The sequence below is a fragment of the Bombina bombina genome, chromosome 5 (genome assembly GCF_027579735.1).
Source record: "Bombina bombina isolate aBomBom1 chromosome 5, aBomBom1.pri, whole genome shotgun sequence".
Taxonomy (NCBI): domain Eukaryota; kingdom Metazoa; phylum Chordata; class Amphibia; order Anura; family Bombinatoridae; genus Bombina; species Bombina bombina.
The window spans coordinates 1027761288-1027784627 of record NC_069503.1 but is presented as its reverse complement, the minus strand read 5'-3'; the positions used below and the strand labels follow the sequence as shown (position 1 = coordinate 1027784627).

General features: G+C 36.5%; 1 protein-coding gene across 1 annotated transcript in view; it reads right to left on the bottom strand.

Moving 5' to 3' along the window:
- Positions 1–4586: 4586 nt before the first annotated feature.
- TRHR (thyrotropin releasing hormone receptor) overlaps positions 4587–23340 on the bottom strand; it is a 145044-nt gene continuing 126290 nt past the window's right edge. Inside the window, 1 exon segment of the mRNA XM_053715926.1 lies at positions 4587–5012. Within this exon segment, the coding sequence (XP_053571901.1) occupies positions 4587–5012 (426 nt within the window).

Genomic DNA, 23340 nt, shown 5'->3' with positions numbered 1-23340 from the left:
CTATTAAATAGTTCTTAACTATTTAATAGCTATTGTACATGGTTAAAATAAATACAAAGTTACCTGTAAAATAAATATTAATCCTAAAATAGCTATAATATAATTATAATTTATATTGTAGCTATATTAGGGTTTATTTTACAGGTAAGTATTTAGCTTTAAATAGGAAAAATTTATTTAATAAGAGTTAATTAATTTCGTTAGATGTAAATTATATTTAACTTAGGGGGGTGTTAGTATTAGGGTTAGACTTAGCTTTAGGGGTTAATACATTTATTAGAATAGCGGCGAGATTCGGTCGGCAGATTAGGGGTTAATAATTGAAGTTAGGTGTCGGCGATGTTAGGGAGGGAAGATTAGGGGTTAATACTATTTATTATAGGGTTAGTGAGGCGGATTAGGGGTTAATAACTTTATTATAGTAGCGCTCAGGTCCGGTCGGCAGATTAGGGGTTAATAAGTGTAGGCAGGTGGAGGCGATGTTGAGGGGGGCAGATTAGGGGTTAATAAATATAATATAGGGGTCGGCGGTGTTAGGGGCAGCAGATTAGAGGTACATAAGGATAACGTAGGTGGCGGTCGGCAGATTAGGGGTTAAAAAATTTTTTTCGAGTGTCGGCGATGTGGGGGGACCTCGGTTTAGGGGTACATAGGTAGTTTATGGGTGTTAGTGTACTTTAGAGCACAGTAGTTAAGAGCTTTATAAACCAGCGTTAGCCCAGAAAGCTCTTAACTACTGACTTTTTTCCTGCGGCTGGAGTTTTGTCGTTAGATGTCTAGCGCTCACTTCATAAACGACTCTAAATACCGGAGTTATAAAAATCCCATTGAAAAGATAGGATACGCAATTTACGTAAGGGGATCTGCGGTATGGAAAAGTCGCGGCTGGAAAGTGAGCGTTAGACCCTATTTTGAGTGACTCCAAATACCGGCGGTAGCCTAAAACCAGCGTTAGGAGCCTCTAACGCTGGTTTTCATGGCTACCGCCAAACTCCAAATCTAGGCCTAAATAATTGCTAGAAAGAAAAGAAAGAAAAGATTAGTCTAAAAATAATGTGTAGATGGATATTTTAAAGTTGAATTAGTTGTTTAAATATTGACAAAATAAGTTTTAGTGCCCTTGAAGGCCATCTCTATTTTATTTACTTTTCACAGCAGGGGAGAGCAAGCTCATGTAGGCCATATAGATAGCATTGGCTAAAATGCAAGTCAATAGATAATAACTAAAAGTCATGTGATTAGGGGCGGTCAGAAGATGCTTAGATACAAGTTAGTCACAGAAGTAAAAAGTGTATTAATATAACAGTGTTGGTTTTGCAAAACTAGGGAATGGGTAATAAAGGGATTATCTATCTTTTTAAACAACAAAAATTCTGGTGTTGACTGTCCCTTTAAATTTACTTTGTGTACACTTCCTAAGAAAAGACAGGAAGTGGGATTTTTGCAGGCATAGGAAAATTGTAATATTTACAGCAGTAAAAAATCTAACTAGCAAATATATGTGATTTTTAATAAGGAGCATGTGATATTTAAGGGGTATAGTATTTAATTTTACTATTACAATTTTCTATTATTTGTATGAAAGAGGAACTTTTAAACATGTGTATTTATTTTTGTCATGGAAACCTCTTGAAAGGGACATAAAAAAAGGCAAAATTTAAATATTCTACAGTGTGGAGAACATTTTATCAATGCGCATAAATTCAATCCTGTAAGAATAAATTGAATTGAGGGTTTTTTGACCCCTATCGAAGCCAGTAGAGCTGATTTTAATATGTGGGAGGTATTAGAAAGGGATTTGAAATAGGGGCGGGGCTTACGTTTTCAGTCAATTTAGAGCGGGAAAGAAAAGCTCCCTCCCTTTCTTTAGTAGTGAGGTGTTGCACCTGTGGCAGGGTGCTGGCCTCGGTTTTGGCATAATTTGAGTATAAATGGTACGTCCCTGGGTTTGGGAGAGATTATGAATTGTGGATGTGTCTGGTTTGGAGCCAATTGGAAGGTACATGAGGTTATGGGGGAGGCTAGCACTAAAATAAGAAAGATATTGGCTTATGGTTAATGTTATTTTATCAAATAGTTAATAAACATGGGCTGCGGCCTTTTTACACCCCAGTTATGTCTCTTTGTTTTTATTATTATTATAAATGTGCTGAGTTTGGGGTCAACATGTTTAACCCTTGCAAAGGAGTAAACATATAGTAAAAATTCAGCAATGCACAACTGAATACATCTCCTGAGCCACTGAAAAGATACATATGAGTGTAGATACCTTCCAGTAGTGCATTGTTGTATGTGAGCCAACCTAGGTATACTTTTTAAGAAAGGCTACCAATAGAACAAAGTAAATTTTATAATAGATGTAAATTGAAAACTCTCTAATAATTGCATGCGCTATCTGAGTCATAAAAATGTAATTTTGGCTTTTATATCACTTTAATGAAAAGCTATTTAAAATTAAATAGAAGCTAACAGGAAGTGAATGTTTGTAAACAACGGACACCAATGTATACACTAATCAGTTTTGGTCCAAAGATCAAAAAGTAGCCGGAATAGAAAATAAGCAAGCGCTATCAAGGGTGCTGAACCAAAAATGGGCACCTCCTTAGCTTAGATTTCTCCTTTTTAAAATAAAGATAGCAAGAGAATGAAGAAAATTTGATAATAGGCGTAAAATAGAAAGTTGCTTAAAATTCCATGCTCTATCTGAATCATGAAAGAAAAAAATGTGGGTTTAGTGTCCCTTTAAACTGCCACAGAAAAAAGAAAAGTTTATAGAAACCAATTCCAGGGCTAAGGAATTTGGCAGCACTGTACAAATTAATGATAATAATATTGAGTAAAAATAAAACAGGAACATCTATTTTTCAAAAATCAAAGCACTGTAATGTATTTGAATTTTTCTCTTTTAGACAAGCTAGAGAAAGCACAAAATATCTTAGACTAAAAAGAATGATCAACATAGTGCTTTCATCTGCTCATCATTTTTAAGATAAAATAAATATAGGCAATATATATGTAATAGGTAATATGTTCCTTCCAATGCAGTTTTCAAAATCAGAACAGTAAATCTGAAGGTATTTAGTCTCTTGAGTTGATAGGACTGCATGATTTTCATCACTTAATGTCATTTATAAATTTTGCATGCTAAACTGAAGCTATGTCACTGAAATGAAGTTGAATTGACCAGAATACAAATTTTGGCAACAGTAGCAAACGTGGCACATACTGATGTGCTGTTATATTTAAAGCGACTGAGTTTCATAAAAAAATTCCCCTTAAATTGATCTCAATTACTTGTTGTACTTACTGTGTAGCATTAAATATTTTAGAAATTACTCTTTTAGGTTAATTTTTGCATTTGAAAAAGTTTATTTTGTTCATTGAAACCACAGCCCATTGTTCTCAGGAACATGCTGTGGTTCTGTCTATTTTTTAAAAGTAAAGGAAACCAGGCTGAGCCTGATATATCTGTTTCTGCATTTCTTGGCAACAACAATGGATTCTATCGAGGTTCATGACACTATCAGTCTCATAGTCTGATAAAAAGTCCTGGGCCCCCGAACATTTGCTTACATCGCAATATGTAATAGCACAAAAATAGGCGTGAATAATATTATAATTTTACTAACAGAAGCACTTGTTAAAAAAATGGAAAAACGCATACATCAGTAAAAAATCTTATCATGCCTTATATCTCTACAGCTACTGGTCTTGTGATTTGTTCATCTCTTATCTTCCCGTTGTCAGGTATCTGCCACCGCCTTTCACAGGATGTGTATCCGTTGTCTATAATATTTCCTCTGCACCCCATTTTATCTCGTATATGACTTTATAACATTACCAGTGAGCACAGCTTGATGGACATAGACTAGCAGTTCATTCTTCACTGAAGCTAAGCAGTATATCTCAAAAGTACCCCCACTCCCATCCTCTGTCAGTAACTGCAGCACCTGCTATAAGCAACTAACGGTAATATGAACCTAAATACAGGTGCACAAAGGGGAAATCATTCACCAATAATAGAAGGGAGAATTATATGAGAATTCTAAAGAGGAATTAGCACAAACCTATTGGTAAATTGTTTAACTTGCAAAAGCCAAATAGAGGCGGTTGGAATGCATTTGTAGCCCCCCCAGACCACCTGGCCTGCCCACACAAGGAACCCAACCACTCCCCTCTACCTCCTCCCTTAACCTGCATAGTCCATCCAGCACCCCAACCTCCACAAAGCCCATTAAAATGGTCTGAGTTTGCAGAAAAAGCAGCTCTGCTCAGTGCTTATCTTATCTCGCTCTCTTTATACACAAAGGTAATACTTAGGAATTTAAATGTTACTTAGGTGGTGGTTTCAAAGAGCAAACACAGCTATTTTAATTCCAAAAATAATTCTAAATCTTTGTACTCTGCATTGGGTATAAGGGTATAACAAGTCACTGAGAACACAATAAGAGGGTCAAATTACAGAACACAGTCTCTTTCTGTTTCTTTAAAATGTTAATATATTAGGAAACCTACTGCATTTACATAGCAAAGTCATTTTACTTCCACCCTTTCCTCTCATGACAAGTATACAGTAAGATATTTAGCTATGTTCTACTGAACACTGCATCAGATGGTAAACACGTATCATCAAAGGACATTTTTGCTGCAGACAAATATGTATCTGTCACAGTAATATCCTCAAGCTCAGTGCTAAAATGATCAGGGCTTCCCCCATTGGAGGATTCTTTGATAACACTGTAGTTAAGTACCACACCATAGTTGGCAGGCTTTTCTGAACGCTTCTTCTTGCACTTGCAGAGTTTTTGGAAAGCAGCTCTGAATTTTTGAGACATAAGATTATAAATGACAGGATTAATTGCACTATTTAAGTAAACACACATTCTACAGAAAAGTAGGAACCAATTTTCAATATAGGGGTGGGAAAGGAAAGAATTCACAACAACCAGTGTTCGGTAGGGCATCCAAAGGAATGCAAAAAGAATCACCACTACCGCCAGCATCTTTGTAACCTGTGGAGAAGAAAAGAGATATTAAGTCATGATGATAAACTACAATCAAAATGTTTTTCTAAGTGATAATTTTACAATAAGTAGTTCACAGCAGATTGTTAATGAAACTATAGTTATATATTTTTATCTAACACTTGTTTCATGTAATCACATTTAAACGTTGTGTGTTTTCTCTTAAAAGGGGCTGTCAAAAAATTAATAGCAGACACTCCCTCCCACTTCCCTGCATATGAAAAGACAGATTAGACAAATAGGAGCCAGCAGGAGTCTGTAAACGCACGTATACATCTAAAACTTTGGGGCTTGGTTAGGAGTCTGAAAATCAGCACAATGTTATTAAAAAATAATCAAATCTATACATTGTTACAAAATCACTCCCATATGGGCTATACAAATCTATCATCTACAAAACATTTATGTAAAGAACAATCTACTGTACAATGTCCCTTTAAAGGGACATTTTATTTGATAAATTACAGTAGCAGGATTACTTCTCACCGTGCTATTGCTTTTGCTCCTGCAGATCTCTTCAGAGCAGTTCTCTTACTTTAACTCATTACATGTGCCTGTTGGTGAAGCTTAGCATCGTCATACAGGGTGCCGCCATCTTGGATCTTATGTATTCTTGCATCCGGTGACACAAGTCAGGCTTATTCACATATCAGTGATGCTGCAAGCTTTTTGCCAGCTGTATTGTTTACTGCAGTTTAGTTGAAGTGCATCATAAAGACAACACAACAATGTGACTGATCTGTGAATGTGCACCTCTTCGGTGACAGAGTGCAAGAATACCTAAGCTCCAAGATGGCTGTGCCCAGTATGAAGATGTGGATCTTCGCTCACCATCGCTTCTAATAAGTTAAAATAAGAGAGAACAGCTTTAAAAAAGAGTTGCATGCACATGATGGAAACATTAGCATGGTTAGTGGTAAGCATGCTATTGAAGTTGTGCCCAGTAGTGTAATGTCCCTTTAAGTACATCCAAAATTTGATTAGATGCATATTTGCAGCCCCCCCCCCAAAAAAAAAAGCTTTTACTGTGCATGAGTCAAATGGAGCATACTTTCATGAGTTATATACATGTGAGTGGCCAGTTGTTGCCTGCACAGACTGCCAACAATGACACATATCTCACTATAAGGTGCATTTCAATTTTGACTAGAACATCCCTTTATTCTGATAGTAATTCATGCTCAAAAATCCTCTTTGGTAGCTCTAAAAATAAAGAAGAAATACATATCTGTGGGACTTTTAGAAGTCAATTTTAAAGTTTAACTTTTTATTTACATATTTATAAATCACAGTGATAGAATTAAATTGTACCTATTAAAAACAAGAGTGAAATAAAAGTATTTCTTATTTGCGTTAGGGAAGTTTAATTTGGGCAAGGATATTTCCCTAATAGTTGCAATACAAATTGCAATTTGAATTTCCATAAACCTGAATGTAATAACCCTCACATATATTTGGAACTTGCTTAAAACTCACTTTTTTTTTTTAACTTCCAGATGTCCCAATTTTCCAAGGACAGTCCTGGTTATTAGCTACCTGTCCCATTCTATTTTAAAAAAACTCTCATATAAATTTACATATTTGCATATTATGGAACCTCGGCATAGCAAGTTATTTTTAATTTCAGTGACATGGAGACCAAGGCCCTGATTATCAATACATCATCAGACCCACAAGAAAATGAATTAATGGCCTCTTCAGTCTCGCAATATGGGGATCTGGTGATATATTCCAAAAAAGTAGGCTGAACCTCTCTGTTCCAACGAGTGTCTATGTGTTTCCCATAGGAAACAACAGGGATCACAGCTTTAACAAAAGTCCACCCACATCACCACAAATCTGTGATCTTGGCGACCACTAATCTGTGATCTTGACGACCACTACTCTGTGATCTCGGCGGGGGAAAGCTATATTTGAAGTTTTCTTACACAACAAAGACTGTGAGTTCTCTGAAACAAAAAACGGTTTCTGTGTAGTGTAATAACTGTATAACTGGAAAATCACATTTTGCTATAGTAAGAAAAGCTTAACCCTTTTGAATAAACTAGTTTCTAAAAGAAATATCAAGCAACTCGACCCAAGGCATGTACAGAAGGATCAATGGCTACCATCCAATGTAGATAAGGCAGGTGAGACCTGCTCTCCTTCCTCAGGACAGAAAATCAAATGTCATAAAGCTTCAAAGCACACAGGACAGGACAATGGCATCATAAATCTTCAAAAAGACTCAGATAAGGTCAGTCCTGAGATGGGTCACTAAGGTCAGATGGCATTAGGAAAACTCATTTCTTGGACCACAGTGACATCTACAGGCAGTTAACTCAACAGATGAATTGCTATAAACCAGAAGATGAATTAATTTGATTGGCTGGGACTGTCTTCGTGGTGTGGCTGTTTGGCTATAAATATGTTTTGAGAAGCAGCTTGATAAAGAGGAAAAAGGAAGGACAAATAACAACAAAAGGTAATGGACAGACTTCAGCTTTCTTTGCATGCACCCACCCACAGGCATTAGTTTATAGTGTAGACAGGTTAGACGAATAGAGCCTTGTATATCAGACGCTTCCTTTACTCTTATTGTAATTGCCTATTGTTTATTAAATTTACCACATTTAAATATTATGTGTAAGTGAAATGTATTTAACCTTATAAACATAGTTTGTTGTTAAAGGAAAAGCCTGACAGGTTTCAGTCATATCCCGGTATTTAGGGGGGCATTTTCACATGTAGGAACACTTCAAATAAAGCATATGTAAACTTAGTTTTATTGTACATTAACTACATTTCACACACTGGTAAATCTTACCACTAAAAAGCTGGTGAGACTGATTTGGCTGAAAAGGAGTATCTATGGAGGACAGTGCTTTAAATATTACAAACTCACATTAATGTTTCCCCTTTAAAAGACAAATTACTCCCATAGAATGCCCATCAAACTCCCACAAAACCCCTATATATTCTTTATGCCTGCGATCTCCATTGTTAATAAAGACCAAAAAAAAAAAGAAAAAAAAGAAGAATCCTTCCCATTAAACCTATAGGAGCTGTGGGGATATTATAAATGCACATATAATACTTTATTTATATGGGGGGGCGGAGCCGACCATGCCTTGAAATGGCTGCACTATTCTGATGCTCCGTGTTTAGTATGGCACCCAGGGGATAAAATGCTTTATTAAAGCCTGAATTTGAAATATGCTGCAGTGGAAAGGACAGGGCACAGAGCGGTGAACAGCAGAAGGGCAAAGCCGATATGTAAAGTCTCTTAAATCAACCTGAACAGCCTGAAAACACGCGCCCCTGCCGCGCTGCCTGGGAAACCCCAAACAGCTTCCTCACACTTACAGCGCTCAGCGACGCGGCAGAGGCCCAGAGCTAACAACGGAGGGTGAGCATATTACAGAGTGATAGCCCGGTGAGTGAACGCAACCACACTTCTCAAACAGGCACACAAACAGATCCGGACAGCACACGGTATAGCGCCCCTGTTACTTGGACCTGGAAAACCTGTTTACCTTAACCCCCTGAAATGGCTTAACAAAGCTTGAAAACGGACTGCCTTAAACTAAAATAAGAGATAATAAAGGTTGATGGGAGATGAGCTACACTAATCAGCAGACATATTAAGGGATATAGCAAGATATTAACTTAACAAGAAAGCTGCACAGAAGTTAATCAGCCTTCTGGGGCCTGGCCTAACTGACAGAGCGACTCCCCTGATCTGGAGTTTTATTCATCTTCATATTTTGGGCAAAGAAATTAAGTATTTGTGGGAGGTGGATAGCGAGATTACCACAAGATATAGGCCTTAAAGAAACTGCTTCATCCTTTGAGACTCATAATAGTCTAGGCCTTTAACTGAAATACATAGGAGGTGCCATTTTTTTTTTCTTCTTTAAAAGACTTCCTGTTTCACACAGCAAACAACCCCTATGAAAACATAAAGCCTCCATTACATAACTATCATTAGGGATCTCCTGCAAAAGAAGCTGCCAATTCTGCAGTCCGCTAAAAGAAACTAACACTGCCATTCGAAGACAAGCAGCATTCAGTAAGCGTTTTCAGTTTAAATAAGAGGCAATAAAGTTTCCTTTTTCTCTCTCTCTCTCTGCTAAGTACAACAAAAAGCAGCAAATAAAACGCAGACAATGGCAACAAAGAGGCTAAACAGATCTGAGAAGATCACTAAAACATCCAATACACCAAGTACCAAGATGAGCACATTTTTCCAAAAACTACAAACATCCCCTACTGCAGAGGGGGAAGATTCACAACAATCACAAGATGAACTCTTAAATACAGCTTCCCAGGGTGGGGACTCCCCTGTCACCAGAGCCGACCTGAAAGAACTTCCCACCAGAGCAGATCTTACTAATTTCTTCCAATGAAAGATGGTCTCTCTGGGATTAAAAAAGAAGTGGCGGAGCTGGGTGGGAGAGTAGCTTATCTGGAAGAACAAGATGAAGAAACTACCTCTACTCTAGATCTGCTTACGAGAAAAATTCATACACAGGAATCTCAGATTGAATTCCTCACCACTAAGCTAGAGGACTTGGACAACAGAGGGAGAAGGCAGAACATACGTATAAGAGGAATACCAGAGAAAATATCCTCAGAGTCACTACAAAACTTCTTACAAAAAATCTTCAAACACCTAGTGGGGGACCCCACCATGGAAGATGTACCTTTAGATAGAGCCCATAGAGCTTTGAGACCACCCCCAAGAGAAGGCGAACCTCCCAGAGATGTAATTCTTCGCTTCCACAAATTCACAGATAAAGAGAAAATTATGACTTCTACGAGGAAACAACAATCCTTTCAAATAGAAGGGAACAAACTTCAATTCCTTGCAGATTTGAGCCCAATCACGCTTCAGAACAGGAAAGAAGCGAGGTTTCTCACAATCCACTTAAAAGATCAAGGTCTGACCTACAGATGGGGGTTTCCATTCAGCATCAAAGTCATGAAAGACAACAGAATATACACATACAGGACCCCAGATGATTTGGAACAGTTCTGTAAATCATTGGACATCCCTCCCCCTTTGCTCCCCGCATTGGAATCCCCCAAAAATACTACTCAAAGAAAAGACTCCACACAATCACAACCTCAAAGACATCAATGGCAGAAAATACCCAAGAAGAGACAAAGAGAGACATTACCAGCACAGACTGCTTCAAATGATGAGCCGGTTATTGACTAATAACAGAGAATATATGTTTAAGGAACTTTGAATCCAATAACAACACAATCCATTATAAATGAGATATAAATGTATCTGTTATGTCAGATTCCAGAGTGATCCCACTGCTTTCTGTTCATAGCTAACAATGTTGTTTTACAGTTAATGTCTTATAGTATTCTACTGCAAGGCGTATGCTAATGTTTCAAAGTTAGGAACACACCCCTAGGGTTGCCATCCAACCTAATTGGTTGAATTATTTCCCCAACGACTCCCTCCTTCGGGACAGAGTCTAGTTATGGGATTATAAATCCCTGGTTTTGTATTGTTATCAGGTTATTTGTTTTATTTGTGTTGATGTTAACCAAGTCTCTAACGCTTCTTTCTATTTTCCAATGCTCGAGGACCTACTGTACAGCGACTAACATACTCACAAAATTGACGGCTGACATCCCTCTTAGGTTTGAAGATGAACTCCACAGGGTAAGCGAGGGACACACATGCAAGGATCACCCCATTGAGAATTGGGATAAGGGTAAGCACACACATAACTTTATAGAGTAATGGGGGCTACACACAGGGACATCTCCTTAATATCACAAAATTGTAAGGGACTCAATTCCCCCACAAAACGATCAATAGCTCTTAATTGGTTCAAGAGAGAGGGGGCGAACATAGTATTTGTCCAAGAGACACACTTCTTAAAAGACAAAGAACCCACCTTTAAATCCAAAGAATTCCCAACCCTTTTCCTTCATTCACACGAGAAAAAGACGAATGGAGTGGGGATACTATTTAACAGAAATACTCCCTTTCAACTAATAGACAAATACACAGACAAGGAGGGCAGGTACATCATCCTAGTAGGAACCTTGTTTAATAATTGGGTTACCCTGGCCAATATTTATTCTCCTAATGCAGCACAGGCACAATTCATTAAAAGAGTGGGAAATAAAATACTAGAAGTACAGAAAGGGATTCTAATATTGGGGGAGACCTTAATGTTGCATCACTACCTGCGGTTGATTGTTCTCAAGGTTCTAGCTCCACTACTAAAAGTACTAGACACTCCATTAACAACACTTTAAAACAACTCACACTGATTGACATATGGCGCTTCCTACACCCGACCACACGCAACTACTCATTCTACTCCAACCCGGCAAAATCATATTCTAGAATTGATTACTGGTTCATAGAACATAAAAGCATATCACTGATTAGGGATGCAAACATACAGACAATAGCCTGGTCCGATCATGCATCTGTCTCTATGAGCTTGGAATGGCCCTCTGCCCCAGTTCTACCCTACTTATGGAGACTAGATGAAACGCGTCTCATAGATCCCATCACTCATACACAAATGCTAAATGACATTACTGAATATTTTCGGACAAATGTAAACACTTCTAGTGAGATACCCTCGGTGTGGTTAGCACATAAAGCCTACATGAGAGGACAGTTTATGAGAGACAAAATCAACCATAGACGCAAGACAAACGCCTATTATACACAACTGCTACAAAATCTCCAAACAGCGGAAATAGCCCACAAAAGTAACCCATCAGAGGGGAAATCTCTTATAGATCTAAACAATGCGAGGGACCTTTTAAAGGAATACTTAAATAAAGAAGCTTGTAGAAAAGCGCTATACCTACAAAAACTCTACTATCAGAGAGGGAATAAGGCAGGCACTCTATTGGCCAGGGCTCTAAGACGCAAATCCCTCCACAACCACATCTTTAATATAACAGATAACAGAGGAGCGGAAGTGGTGGAATCTGCATTAATAGCACAATCCTTTAAAGACTATTACAAAGACCTATATAACCTCCCTAAGCCCAACATGACATCACAGAATAGTGCATTAGATCAATACCTCCAGGAATCCGACCTGATTCAGATACAACCAGACGATAGAGAAGTCTTGGAAAGTCAATTCACCCTAAAAGAAATCTTAGAAGCGATAGATAGCTTACCATCCAATAAAAGCCCAGGTCCGGATGGGTTTTATAATAAATACTATAAACAATTTAGAGATCAGTTAGCACCACATTTACTAGCCCTTTTTAAGCAAATTGATGAATCCGGACAGCTCCCTAAAGAATGCTTTGAAGCCCACATTACCGTAATACCCAAACCAGGTAAATCCCCTAAACTTACAAGTAATTATAGACCCATATCGTTATTAAACACAGACCTAAAAATTTATACAAAAATTCTAGCCAACCGTTTGAATAAAATTTTTACCCCAGATAATTCACACAGACCAGTCTGGTTTTGTCTTGGGAAGGGAGGCAAGGGACAACACTATTAGGGTACTCCAGCTAATAGAATACGCTAAAACAAATAATACTGAAATGGTTATTATTTCAACTGACGCGGAAAAGGCGTTTGATCGCCTAAATTGTAACTTTCTATTCGCCACACTGGGTAAGATAGGGGTGGGAGAAAAGATGATTTGAAGGATAAAATGTTTATACCACTCCCCCTCTGCAAAGGTACGAGTTAATGGCCTGGTTTCAGATTTCATTTGAAATAAGTAATGGAACGAGACAGGGCTGCCCCCTCTCCCCAATCTTGTTTATAATCAGTATGGAGGTGCTAGCACAGAGAGTCAGGAATAATCCGCTTATATCGGGAATTAAAATAGGTCCCTTAGACTTTAAGATATCTATGTATGCGGATGACATCCTTTTTACTTTATCCTCCCCAGAACCCTCCACTTCCGCGGTATTGCAAGAGTTAAAGAGATTTGGAGAATTTTCTAACTTTTCAGTAAACGAACAGAAATCCGAAATGCTAAATATCTCCCTTTCAAAAATTAAGTTTAAATCCCTGCAAGAACACTGCCCATTCAAGCACCAACCCAAAGCCATTAAATATCTGGGAATCTACTTAACCCAGAATCCTAGATCCCTTCTGCAATTGAACTTTAAAAATCTTATCAACTCAATTTCACACAATCTACAAACCTGGAAAGACCGCCCATTCTCATGGTGGGGACGAATCCAAATTCTTAAAATGAACATACTACCCAGAATACTTTATACTATTCAAGCAATACCCATAGCCTTACCACGCCACTTCTTAGAACAAACCCAAAAAATCATGAATCAGTTTGTATGGGGGAAAATAAAGCCCAGAATTAAAAAACTAACAATGTACAGAGCCGTGAGGGAAGGAGGGTTGGGATTGCCAAACATTGAGACGTATTACCAAGCTACAAGCCTTCAAAGAATAATAGACTGGCACAGAAACAAGGATAGGAAGGCATGGATCCCAATGGACTCCCACATCTTACATACACCCAACCCCGGGGCCTTATGTTGGATAGAAAAACAGAATAGACCACCATGGCTAAAATGCTATCCACTACTTTCGCATGTCTTCGAGGCATGGGATGGTATTATCAAAAAATACTCCGGCATTTCCACAACGAACTCCCCTATGCTCCCCATTTCCGAAAACGCAGAATTGAAAGGAGGTATCAGATTTGACAAAACAAATTCAAACATGTGGGAGATGGGTTACACAACTCCACTTAGTTCATTGGTTAGAGATGGGAAACTTAAACAAAGGCAGGAATTAACAGACATATTAGGAGGCGCTTTTACAAACTGGCTAAAATATAACCAAATACACCACCTCATACAAACGCACCCACAGAAAGAACTGCTGACTAGGCACCTAACTCCCTTTGAAATGACCTGCTCAGCTGACCTCCCTGCACACCACACTTTATCACTAGCTAGAAGACTCCTGGTTCACGCCCAGAAAGGGGGACTTCCTGACTACTTTGACCGTTGGCACAAAGACCTAGGTAGGGGACTAACAGAGACGAAGTGGGACCATATTTTTCAGGGTGTTAGAAAGTCATCTTTCTCTACAAAATACTTGGAAACTAACTTTAAGCTATTAACAAGATGGTACCTCACCCCCTCAAGACTGAAGAGTATATTTCCTTCCTCCTCTGAACTCTGTTGGAGAGGGTGCGGGATGAGAGGAACCCTTCTCCACATCTGGTGGGAGTGCCCAAGAATCAAGCCCTTTTGGGAAATGATTCAGGAGCAGATTAGAAACACACTGGACACAGACAGCCATTTTACTTTAGAACCAGAAGTGGCACTATTGAATCTCCCCACAAAATGTAAGTGTAGATTAAGAAGCAGGCTGATCCAGCTGTCACTAAACACAGCCAGACTATTAATAGCCCGGGGGTGGAAAACTCAAACATGTCCATCATTTAGGGAATGGTCGGCTCTCATGAAAGACACCCTGTCAATGGAGGAATATGGTTACTTTAAATCTAACAAAATAGCTTTCTTTCATGACCTAAAATTTATATGGGACGAATTACAACATAAAATGCCTCTTAACACTAAGACGTGTTCGCAAGATACGAGTGTGACATGAAAAGATTACATTTGACTTATGATAGATAGAAGCAACATAACAGAACTGACCATTCCCACTCTATTACACGACCATGAGGCTTGAGAATGAAGCAGACTCTAGAACGAATTAATGAAAGGGTGCCGGTCTGGGGAAATCTGATAGGGACAAGCTGTGCAGGGGGTCCTTGCAGTATGACTTTGAATACGCACAAAAGAGACTTGGTAAGTTATACAGTTTGGTTATTGTTTTGTTTTCCTTAAAAAAAAAAATTAATTCAAGAAGTGCATTAGTTGATTTATGAAGCTATGAGTAATGTATAAGCACTGCAATTCTATGTGTGAACTGCTTAATTATTGTATGAGCAAACTAATGTACTGTACTATACATAAAATTCAATAAAGACAATTAAATACAAATACTTTATTTATATGTACTTTATTGTATACAGTAATGCTAGAATATGTATTGTGATTATTGTCGTCTTTTTCAAAAAAATCACGTATTTTGCTTTTGGAATATTTTTTTTTCTTTCTTTGTGATATTAATATTTCATAGAAGACATTAGCCATGACTTTCTAGTTTGCTTTATTAATTGCCGATATAGTGCAAGATTACAAGTTGGGTAGCAAATCAGTTGTGAAAACACCGCTCACATTATGACTTTTTGCATTTGGGGTTGTGCAGCTATAGCAAGTTGCAAAATAACTTATTTTGCGAGTGTGTTAACCCGCATAATGCAAACAGCGAAATTGCATGCGCGTTCACATATTCCCCATAGAAGTCAATGGAGAAGACAAATGGAAAAAAACAAAAACACAAAAACCTTAATATGTTACGCAAAGCCCATGATGTATTCTTCTCGAAAAGTGTACATGAAAATGCGAATATTTCATATTGCGAAAATGTTTTCGCAATGGAATATGTTCTATTTATTTCTAAATAAATATTTCTCTATATATGTGATGATTTTTGGACTTATATACGTATATATATATATATATATATATATATATATATATATTTATTGTGAGATATGTTTATGAATATATATATATGTCCAGATGTCTCGAGAACTGTATGCGAATATCTCTTTGAAAATACATCTGAGATATTAAAACAACTGGAGCCAAAAATGGGGATTTATGGCTCAGCAAAAGGATGCATTTTTTAGCACTTCCTATCCCCTATATATGGTATGGAACCAAGAGTAGGAATGGAGTAGGAGTGGGGCGACGTATAGCTTTAATTAAAATCTAACTTTTATTTCAACACTTAAAAAACAAAACTGTCATACAATTTAAAAACACAAATTGGCATAGAACTTATTAAGAACGAAACTGGGTTATAAAAGTAATGAGCACTTATGGGAGGGTCCACACTTGAAAAAATATATAGGTATATTATTGCTGAGATACCTGATTGTAATAATCTCTGGATATTGGATATATATATATCCTTATCTATCGAGCAGATGTATTACTGTATCTAGCTATATATACTTGTGTTGTTAATGCCAGTAATTTATCTCTTGAGAGGGATTCAGTACAACTAAATACCCTTATTAGGTATAAATACCGGGTAGAGATAATGGTGGATGTTATTTGACTAGATTGACAGGAGAGTGAAATTATATTGTTACTCTGTATTTTAGTAATTAATTGGGGTACGGTATACAGATATACTGATTGTTCTTCTATATATCTTTAGATTCGAGATATCAAGAAATAATAATGACTGAGATCAATTTCTGAATTGTCAACCTGTAGATATTACTCCCTTACTATTTGTATTCTATACTGTATAATATTTATTATGAGATAATGGTGACTTGAAAAATATTATTATCGTACTTAGGGGTATAGACAAATATAAGTCTTCATTACAGGGGAGCTTTATTAATATCTTCTGTCTTTGATTTTAATAATTCAAAGCAATTATTGGGGATTGTATACACTTTATACTTTTGTGGATATTTGTACTTTAAGTGCTATAGAGAGTAATGAGAGGAATAACTTATTTCTGAGGCGCTGCTGGTATTGCGAGTGATTTTATTTAATTACTCTTAATAACTTTGAGTAAGTTGGCATAGGTATATTGGTACCCCATTCCTTGGAAAATAAATCAAAACATACAAAGTAATGATTGGTGTGATTCACTGTGTTAAGAATTTACCCTGATGTATATGAATACTGTTTGTATTCTTTGTCACACTAGTATTAATCCAACAGCGATTTCAGCTAGATCAACGTTGTACGATATTAGGTTTGAAATACTACTTTTTAAAGAACAAGGTTAATTTTTATTATTATTGTCATAGATATAAACAATTAGTAGGGATAGTTTGAGATTATATTAGTTAGTACACATGAAAATAATCTCAATATAGCAAAGTAATATATGTAACCCAGTTGTTATTCTGCTCCTTTTTGAGCGTATCTTATGATTGAGTATAGATATTTGCTATATATTTATATTACAGTCTACACTCAAATTGGATATTAGTATCGCTTCTTGTAAGATAAAGTTGGTATTGGAGTGGTTATTTGTTTTCACCTTAATAAGAATCTTAACTGTGAATTCGATACAGTTTGTGTGACTGTGTTTGTGATTACTTATATACAAAAGTAGTTCTTAATTTTTAAAAATGGCCTTAACAATCTATAATGTTTGTTAAGTTGGTACTATTTGTATGTATATGTTGATGGTTTCAGTGATATATTTTACCTGTTAGGTAAAATATATCACTAGCACCTTCATTTATGTCAACCATTAGGTATAGAGATAAAATGTAGATTTAAATCTCTATACCTAATGGTTGACATAAATGAAGGTGCTAGTGTCTGGAACATTAATTCTCCATCCACAGAATTATTCACATCACTTTAGTTTACTAATAGAATATAGTAAATCATATTATATTATCATCATCATTTAATAGTTATTTGTAAATTCCACTTTTCCTTTTGAGTCTAATTCATGTTTTTAACACCCATTTCATGGTTTAAGAGCAACACTGTTTCACTTTTTAGTGCTTTACAAAAATTAATCTTCCAGACACTAGCACCTTCATTTATGTCAACCATTTGGTATAGAGATAAAATGTAGATTTAAATCCAAAGGACCGCTTTCCTAAATTGTCTTGTCCTATGAAACAAGTAGTTATTATAACTAACCATTTTTCACCACCGACATCATTTTAAAATTATCTCACAGCAGTTCACGAATAAGTAATCTTCTTGACACTAGCACAAGAATCCATTGCAATCACATTTCACATAGTCAAAACCTACATTCAAAATCTATAAGATCCCTTATCTAAGTTGTCCGGTTTTAGGAGATAAGTAGGTATTTTAATTATACAAATCTAAGGAACATGAACCCCAAAAAAATACCATGAGATACAATGATCAGATGATAATAAAATGTATAAGGCTTCATCAAGGATATTATCGTACACAATATTCATTACAGTAGAGATTTTATTATTTTTTCACATTTACTACATAAATGCATAATGTGATATAAACCAATTGAAACCTAGACAAATCCAGTATACCTGCCCAATACAAGTGTACTGTAGATACTTATAACAACAGCCTCATTCATTATAACGGCATCTACTAGTATAACAGCATTAATGTAGACATGAGACATAATGACAGATGACAAAATAATTTATAAGGCTTCATTAAGAATATTATTGTACATAATATCCACTATAGTATAGATCACACTTTATCACATTTACTACCAAAATGCACAATGTGAAATAAATCAATTGGAACCTAGATGAAGTCAGTATACTTTTCTAATACAAATGTACTGCAGGTACTTATGATAATAGCCACATTCATTATAACGACATCCGCCAGACAATCACAAATGTTTAATGCTTTAATCACATCATAAGCATCTGCTAAGGGTGTCATAAATTATAACAGTAATATACAATATCGAATTATAAGAAGTAACCTAAACTGTACCAAGTTAGTAAGTCATTAATCCGTGAATGACGAGATTCAAATATCTGTCAATCAATTACCTAAGGATTCTGATTGGCGACCAACCAATGTAAGGGTGGAGCTAAGTTAATAAACCACAGAAGACGCTTGCGCGCGTCACCCTTTGAAAAAGCCAGAATTGTAAACGGCGAAACATGTTAGGGAAAGGTTGATATTTCTATTTCAACCTGTTATGTGTTTTTAAACTGCAAAACAACATAGAACTTAGATTGTCTAATATGGGTATCAATTTAAAATAAGTGTACGAATCGAGATTGGAAATGAACTCAGAATAATTTGGGGAGTCAGTAGTTAATGCTTTTATAACAGCACGACAACAGTACATTGTGAATTTATAGATGGGGGTTCAGAACTAAATAAAGCAATCTTTGAAACAAAAGTATCATTATCGTTGGATTAAATTACAATTTAGTATATCCGATACAAGTGAATAAGACTAAGATATAAAAGACCGTTACGCCAGAATATATCAGTCCTTATTTTCTGAGAACAAAAGCTAACTATAATTCACCTCAGGAGGTATATTTAATATATTGAGACCTAGGCATATACGGTCTTCATATTATTATATTAACCAATAGTTCCAGAGAACAAAAGCTAAGCATAATACGAGTGAGATTATTTAATCTAGTTGTTAAGATCAAGGTACACAAGACCTTCATGCTAGAACGCAGCCAGCAGCATTATCTAAGAATATAAGCTATCCTCAACATACTTTACATTGCACATCAAACAAACAGTTTACCTAACAGGTAAAATATATCACTGAAACTATCAACATATACATACAAATAGTACCAACTTAACAAACATTATAGATTGTTAAGGCCATTTTTAAAAATTAAGAACTACTTTTGTATATAAGTAATCACAAACACAGTCACACAAACTGTATCGAATTCACAGTTAAGATTCTTATTAAGGTGAAAACAAATAACCACTCCAATACCAACTTTATCTTACAAGAAGCGATACTAATATCCAATTTGAGTGTAGACTGTAATATAAATATATAGCAAATATCTATACTCAATCATAAGATACGCTCAAAAAGGAGCAGAATAACAACTGGGTTACATATATTACTTTGCTATATTGAGATTATTTTCATGTGTACTAACTAATATAATCTCAAACTATCCCTACTAATTGTTTATATCTATGACAATAATAATAAAAATTAACCTTGTTCTTTAAAAAGTAGTATTTCAAACCTAATATCGTACAACGTTGATCTAGCTGAAATCGCTGTTGGATTAATACTAGTGTGACAAAGAATACAAACAGTATTCATATACATCAGGGTAAAATCTTAACACAGTGAATCACACCAATCATTACTTTGTATGTTTTGATTTATTTTCCGAGTAGTGGGGTACCAATATACCTATGCCAACTTACTCAAAGTTATTAAGAGTAATTAAATAAAATCACTCGCAATACCAGCAGCGCCTCAGAAATAAGTTATTCCTCTCATTACTCTCTAAAGCACTTAAAGTACAAATATCCACAAAAGTATAAAGTGTATACAATCCCCAATAATTGCTTTGAATTATTAGAATCAGACAGAAGATATTAATAAAGCTCCCCTGTAATGAAGACTTATATTTGTCTATACCCCTAAGTACGATAATAATATTTTTCAAGTCACCATTATCTCATAATAAATATTATACAGTATAGAATACAAATAGTAAGGGAGTAATATCTACAGGTTGACAATTCAGAAATTGATCTCAGTCATTATTATTTCTTGATATCTCGATCTAAAGATGTATAGAAGAACAATCGGTATATCTGTATACCATACCCCAATTAATTACTAAAATACAGAGTAACAATATAATTTCACTCTCCTGTCAATCTAGTCCAATAACATCCACCATTATCTCTACCCGGTATTTATACCTAATAAGGGTATTTAGTTGTACTGAATCCCTCTCAAGAGATAAATTACTGGCATTAAGAACACAAGTATATATAGCTAGATACAGTAATACATCTGCTCGATAGATAAGGATATATATATATCCAATATCCAGAGATCATTACAATCAGGTATCTCAGCAATAATATACCTATATATTTTTTCAAGTGTGGACCCTCCCATAAGTGCTCATTACTTTTATAGCCCAGTCTCGTTCTTAATAAGTTCTATGCCAATTTGTGTTTTTAAATTGTATGTGACAGTTTTGTTTTTTGTGTTGAAATAAAAGTTAGATTTTAATTAAAGCTATACGTCGCCCCACTCCTACTCCATTACTACTCTTGGTTCCATACCACATATAGGGGATAGGAAGTGCTAAACAAATGCATCCTTTTGCTGAGCCATAAATCCCCATTTTTGGCTCCAGTTGTTTTGAATCTTTGATTCTTGCATAAGCACTCCAGCCGGCATCCACGTTTAAACTGATAGTGGGTATTAATTGGCATCCCCTATTTACTTGTGTAGTGCGGTTGCAACTCTCTGTTTTCTCCAGTATTTTACATCTGAAATATTGTTTAATGTGCATAAGATTGTAATGTAAAACATTTTCATTATCTTTATAATTAACCATATCTCTATATATATAAATCTATGATTCTCTTTGTATGTGTATGTATGTCAATATAAAATTCCTGCGTCTGATTGTTTTTTCTAAAATCCGAGACCTCGTATCTTTGAGCCCTTATAACTTTTGTGTGCAATATCCTTTTTAATGATTTTTATTAGACAAGGTTAATATGAGTTTAACTGTACTTTGTAATGTATTTTTTGAAGTGTTTAGTGGAACTTTTATGTTGCGTAAAACTGTAAGCTACAGCTGTTTGAGTGCAGAAAGGATTGTTTTGTAAAAGGCGAATATGTGATTAATTGCGATTTTGCAAGGCTTGTAATACCTGCACAATGGAAATTGATTGTGAAAAGACCACATTGTGCGCGGAAAACTCATAACGCGCTACTTCTCTCACTGTTCTGAATGTGTTATATTATAATATTGCGACCACGTCACAAATGTGTTCTATATTAATAACACGTTGGTTACATATTATAAGTTCTCACTGTTATAATATTACTACCACAACATAAAAAATGTGTTATTAAAGGGACAGTATACATAGCGCAAAAGACAGTATACATAGCGCAGAATTATATAACATTATCTTATAAAAATCAAAGGATTTTAGAGGTTTTAGCTGTCAAAGTTGCACTTACCTGTTCTCCTATCCATGATCTTCTGATTAGGTCTACTTTTTAAAAAGTGTTTCATGGGTGCACTGTCTAATCACAGCACGCCCGATCGCGCTATTGAACTGAATGTAGCGCGCTCCCGATCTGGTGCGCGCCCCAAAGCGCTTTTGAAAAAGAAGACCTAATCAGAAGATCATGGAGAGGACAACAGTTAATATTGCGTGCAGCAATCGTGGGGCAGTATTTGCGTGCAGCAAATCGTGGGGCAGTAAATATTAACTGGATATTTGCAAGTCTGTAAAACATATTCTTCCCGCACTCACTGCCCCCTGCGCCAGACACCATCGCAAGCACCTCCCTCCTTTTGTCCACTCCCCCTCTCGTTTTTTCATTTACTCTCTGTGGCTTGGTGTTCTGTCGAATTTACTACCCAACAGATAGCAAAAATCTGATAGTCATCCCCGGTAACGTGTGTGGGCGCATGCACATATTGCTAGGTAGCAAGATCTGACGAGTAGCAAAATTTGACAGAACACCAGCAGCTGAAAGCAGGTCAGCATTGGAAGCCCAGCCCCTACAGCATTTCTCTGTGAGGCAAGATTTTCATTAGGCATGCAGCTAAAGGAATCTATGGCTGTGTAACTGCATGGTGGAATTGGGACTTTTTTGTTTAATTAGCAGGACAAGTCTGCTCTTGCATGCAAAACTATTATGTATAGGTTTGCTGAGTGCTGTGTCCTGTTTCTCTGTGCTGACGCTGATTGCTTCCCTGGTTTGCCCTCTGGACTCAACTCAGTCAGAAGCCACAAACTGAGGTGCAGTGTAAAAGCTCCCTCCTCATGACTAACTCCTACTCTAATTAAATAGCGCTAGTTATCGCTCTTTCCACCAGAATGCCACCATTAGAAAAAATAAAATAAATAAATCCCCATTTTTAAAAGAAAAGATACTGCTAGAGGGATTGGTTATGTGGTGTGGTCACATAGGGGCCGATTTACTAATGAGCGTGTGGACATCGATAAATGCTGACAGCATACGCTGTTGGCATTTATCATTGCACAAGCAGTTCTAGTAGAATGCTTGTGCGATGCCGCCCCTTGCACATTCCCGGCCAATTGTACACTAGCAGGGGGGTGTCAATCAACTCAATCATTTACAATTGGGCTGATTGCTGTCCGCCGCCTCAGAGGTGGCGGATGAGTTAAGGAGCAGCGATCTTACGACCGCTGCTTCTTAACTTCCACTTTAGGCGGACCTGAAGCGGAATGGGTCGGAAGCAGCATCCGCTGCTTCATAAATCGACCCCATAGAGATTGCCATGTTAGCGTCCTATCGAAAATAGCTACCTTGTTGAGATTTGTAAAAATAATTTGTGAAATTCTATAAAGATTAATTTTTTTAAACTATTTTGTGTATGTTTTTTTTTAATACATTTGATATGCTTTTTTATGCTTAGTTGCATATCTTTACCACAACCCCCTGCTGCCATGTAAACTTTGATAGCTAAGGTGCTCTGTGGGCAAATGTGCCATATAATGACCT